The sequence below is a fragment of the Notothenia coriiceps genome, unplaced genomic scaffold (genome assembly GCF_000735185.1).
Source record: "Notothenia coriiceps isolate Sejong01 unplaced genomic scaffold, NC01 NC01_scaffold00031749, whole genome shotgun sequence".
In the NCBI taxonomy this organism is placed as follows: domain Eukaryota; kingdom Metazoa; phylum Chordata; class Actinopteri; order Perciformes; family Nototheniidae; genus Notothenia; species Notothenia coriiceps.
Genome location: NW_011364450.1, coordinates 98,991 through 103,622, shown reverse-complemented (window position 1 = coordinate 103,622; position 4,632 = coordinate 98,991). Strand labels below are relative to the sequence as shown.

The 4,632-nt window shown below is 42.2% G+C and overlaps 1 protein-coding gene across 1 annotated transcript in view; it reads left to right on the top strand.

Annotated features, from left to right (window-relative positions):
- The first annotated feature begins 1,606 nt into the window (after positions 1 to 1,606).
- Positions 1,607 to 4,632, top strand: part of LOC104960234 (kinesin heavy chain isoform 5C-like) — an 18,764-nt gene continuing 15,738 nt past the window's right edge. The window contains exons 1-6 of the mRNA XM_010788213.1: positions 1,607 to 1,811; positions 2,712 to 2,829; positions 3,048 to 3,118; positions 3,197 to 3,306; positions 3,483 to 3,584; positions 3,670 to 3,730. Coding sequence (XP_010786515.1) covers positions 1,686 to 1,811; positions 2,712 to 2,829; positions 3,048 to 3,118; positions 3,197 to 3,306; positions 3,483 to 3,584; positions 3,670 to 3,730 — 588 coding nt within the window. The 5' untranslated portion in view covers positions 1,607 to 1,685. The remainder of the gene's footprint in view (positions 1,812 to 2,711; positions 2,830 to 3,047; positions 3,119 to 3,196; positions 3,307 to 3,482; positions 3,585 to 3,669; positions 3,731 to 4,632) is intronic.

Sequence of the window (4,632 nt, the reverse complement as noted above, 5' to 3'; positions counted from 1 at the left end):
ACACCACACACACACACACACCACACACACACCACACCACACACACACACACACACCACAACACACACACACACACACACTACCACACACACACCACACACACAACAACACACACCACACACAACACACACACACACACACAGCCACACACACACCACACACACACACACACCACAGCACACACTGGAGGTGGAACCCGCATCGACCAGGCTACTACCGAGGCTACACGCGAGTCCAGAGAGTCGTCGTCCAACTCGTGGAGCCGCCGAAGAGAAGGAGACGTCGGGCAAGTTCGAGGACCGTCGACTGGGTCGAGGGAGACGTGCCGGCTGTTCGTCGTCGGACGTGTGTGTGTGTTCACCAGGTCGCAACTCGAATGGGGATCTAAGTGTGGCCTAGACAGACACGGTGCAATGTCGAGTCTTCGCCGGATCTTCGGGGAGCCACCACCCGGAAGGCGATTTTTATGCCGCCGGCAAAAGCTGCGCTCCGTAACCGTATCGCGGCCCGTCCTTCACTTAGCCAAGTCTCCGAGCGTCATTAGGGGTTTTATTTGGAGTTAAAATGATGTCTGCGATTTAGAGGAGGCATCGAGAAAGTTTCATCGCTCCGGTCGCGGAGGACGGCAAATATGTCCTTGCACTTTAATATATATATGTATTTAATGACTAGCTAGTTGACCGTAAAAGAATGGTTGATTTGTTGTTGTTCTTGGTGTAGGAACCCTAAGGTACAGAAAATATTGACCCTGGATAGGATGTTTATTAAATTGAAAACAGACATTTGGTTCGCGCCCCAGGTCGCCTGTTTATACGGGTTTAGGGTTTTGTTTTGACGTTCGGGCCCGTCCGTTCGTGCGAGGCCGAAGACTTTTAGCCCGGCGGGGGCCCATACTGCGACATACACACACATAAATGATTTCTTCTTTTTAAACCTTGTTAAATCGGACTACCCTTCAGTTACCGGGCTCATTAACACAGACATTAATGCACATCATGTGAACAGTTTTGCTTTTTTTAAATACTCAATATAAATATTTATTTAATTGTTATATTTTTGACATATTTTATGTTCATATTCCTGATGTTGTTTATGTTCTAACCATCAAACACCAAAGCAAATGCCTTGTATGTGTAAACGTACCTGGCTATAAACTGGATTCTGATTCTTCTATGACAGGGGTGTCAAACTCAATTTCATCGCGGGCCACATTATGGTTGCAACTTTAAGACTATATAAAAATATATATAATAATATATATAAAATAATGTATTATATTACATTATTGCCTCTGCATTGGATTATTATCGGTTTTGGGTCCTAACTTCATAAATAACTATGTGTGAAAGCAGAAGCCTCTTCAGTGTGCATGTCACAAAACAAGATGCATTTTGGGACATGTAGTTTCTGGGGAAAGTGCTTCCGTAAAGCGGCATGTTACCGTATGTGGCCTTGAGTTTGACACCCCTGTTCTATGAAGTCTGTCTAATTTTGTAGGTAAATGTGTTAATTGTACGTGTGTCGGTTACGAATCTGAAACTATCCGGCCCAGTTGAAGGTTTATTTATCCATCCCATCATGTCTCACCCCCCCTCCTCCTCCTCGCCCCCCAGCTGTCGGAGGCGAAGGGGAACGGCTCGGCGGTGGAGGAAGAGTTCACGGTGGCCCGCCTCTTCATCAGCAAGATGAAGTCGGAGGTTAAGTCTCTGGTGAACCGCAGCAAGCAGCTGGAGAGCGCGCAGGCCGACGCTCACCGCAAGATCCAGGCCAACGAGAAGGAGCTGGCTTCCTGTCAGCTGCTCATCTCCCAGGTAACAAGCACCTAGGTAACAGTGGTTGTCTCATGGGTGGTGTTGCGCAAGGATCTGATCCGTGGTTCAGTGATCTCTGGAAGACTTGAATTTTAAGTTTAAGCCTCGCTGTTGCCCTTATTGTCCCAAAGCGGCAGGGAAGTAACATTCTATATATTGCCTTTCTATTAACCAATTACATAACCCTGTCAATCAACCAACCAAGAGGCCTTTCCTGTTTTGAATGCACTTTTACATCATAAGTAAAGATAGTTTTTCTTTTCCCCCAAACTTCTTTTTACTTTTGGATTTGATAAACGTCTAAATCTTGAGTTAAAAAAAAAATACACTTCTTTCATATTTGTCCATATGAAATATAAAACAAGTCATTTTTAGAGTCAAACATCTTATATTTAAGATGTCCCAAAATGATAGTAAAATTCATATTTTAAAATGTTTTGTGATTCCAACTTTTAAACTATTTTAATTGTATTCATATGTAATTGTATTATTCTTGTTTTTCTTTTTGCACAATGTCTTAATGAAATGCAAATAAACTTGCCTTGTCGGTCAAAGTTTGACAAGAGGCCATTTTAGTTTGTAGTACACTTTTAATTCAAACTAAAGATGCGTGGTGCATACTTTATATGCAATTTTCTAAAATATGTTTCATATTCTGTTCGTGGAAACTGGGATCTTGACACTAAAACCTTTTCTTTTCTTTTTTGCCTGTGAAAACATAAAATAATATATTCTGTACGTTTTTGAGCTCACTACTAAATCTCTAGTACTGCTGTTATTTTAGAAATGGCTGCTCTCCTCTATCACTTTTCTCCATTTCTGTTACAGTTCCTGAAAGTCACTGTGGATAAATACTGACCCTTTCTCGTGCTCTGTCTCTGCTCCCCTCTGTGTGAGCAGCACCAAGCCAAGATCAAGTCTCTGACGGACTACATGCAGAACATGGAGCAGAAGAAGAGGCAGCTGGAGGAGAGTCAGGACGCTCTGAGCGAGGAGCTGGCCAAGCTGCAGACCCAGGGTCAGCTCACATGCACTTTACCAACCAGCACACCCTCCTATTCATGCACTTTGAATAACCCAGTTAATGACCTGCAGATTGATTTATGTATAGGGTTAAGGAGATGAGTCTTACCTTGAATGCTTGGAATGTCTCTGTACTCTGTGTAGTGACAATAAGGAATCTAATCTAATATGTACACATCACATGTTGACTAATATTTAATTGTTGGCCCTCAGAGAGAAGACACTCGGGGGAGGAGAAGGAGAAGGAGGACATCGGCAGGCCTGATGGAGACGAGGACATCAAGGTGACCTGGAAGCACATCTGGAAACTAAAAGCAGTCAGATGTTGTTCTATTGGATGAATGTCTCATGTGTCTCTGCAGAAAACACTGGAGGAGCAGCTGGAGCACCACAGGGAGGCTCATCAGAAGCAGCTGGGCCGCCTGAGGGGCGAGATCGACGACAAGCAGAGGATGATGGACGAGCTCGCAGAGTACGGAGACATCACACATCCTCGTTTATGTCCTTTTATTTTGGACACTGACCCCTTTTTTTTTTAGATGATTTCCCCATGCTTTTCTCCGCTTCATTTCCTGTTATCGCTATGCTTTTAAATGTCTGAAGATAATAATACTCCAGGGTAAAGTTACGATTTATTTCCCTTCTCAGTCTGAACGAGGGTCTGCTATTGGAGCAGGGGAGGCTGATGTCAGACTTTGACAAAGTGAAGGCAGAAGAGCAGGAGAAGGATGAGAAGCTGCAGAAACTCATGTAGGCTTCTCACTGCACTTCAAACGACTGATATCAAACTTTATTATTCTTCAAATCTTAATGTAAATGTCTCTGTTTCCTGCAGTGCGATAAATGAGGAGAGGGAGCAGGCCAGAGAGGACCTGAGGGGCCTGGAGGAGACGGTGGTGAGGCATTTTTTTTTTACATTGTATTATTATTAGTCAATTTATTGAACATGTCAGATTTTTTTTTTAATAGTAATTATAACAAAGAGATGTAAAACCAAACAACAACAAAAAACGCTCAAGGTACAATTTTTTTTAAATAAATACATTCTCAAATAGTCTCTGTCATGTTCAACAGGGGCAAGAAGAAGCTTAAAAAAACGTTTCTGGTCCTACCCCATCTAGTGTACATTTTTCTTGAAGATAAAAGATTAGGTCATCGTCGTCATGTTGTAAACAAAAAATAAATAACTTTTACAATGACAAGGAATAACAAGTTTATTATAGTGCAGCCCACAGGCCAATGGTGAACCTTTTTATACAGTAATGTAATTACAAATATATTATATATATTATGTCATAGTCCCAAAAAGTTACAATGACCCTGTAAATAATAATAATAATAATAATAGATTTAATTTATTAGCGCTTTTACAGGTAAAGTCACAAAAAGTCATATCGCATACAAAAAAGGGTTTTAACTACTTCCTAATGAGCATAAAACAGTTTTGTATCTCTCTCAACTATTTGATCTGCAACATTTGGAGTATATTCAAAGTCTTAAAAACACCTTTTAAACACCAGCTAAAGACACATCTTTTTAGGTTAGCTTTTTATTAGCAACCCCTCACTTTAAATGTTCTTTTATGACGCGTTTCCACTGCAGCGCAGAGCTCGCTTTAAGCGTTCCTAGCGGTTCCGAGCCGTGCAGGGCCCGTTTTTGGTTGCGTTTCCACGTGGCCTAGTACCGGCTAGCGGGTCCTAATTCACAGTTTTTCTGGCCCCATGAAATTGTGGTCCTAGGGCCAGGAACAACCAGGCTGAGTCGGGCTGCGTATGCTAAACTAGAGAGAGAATCGCTG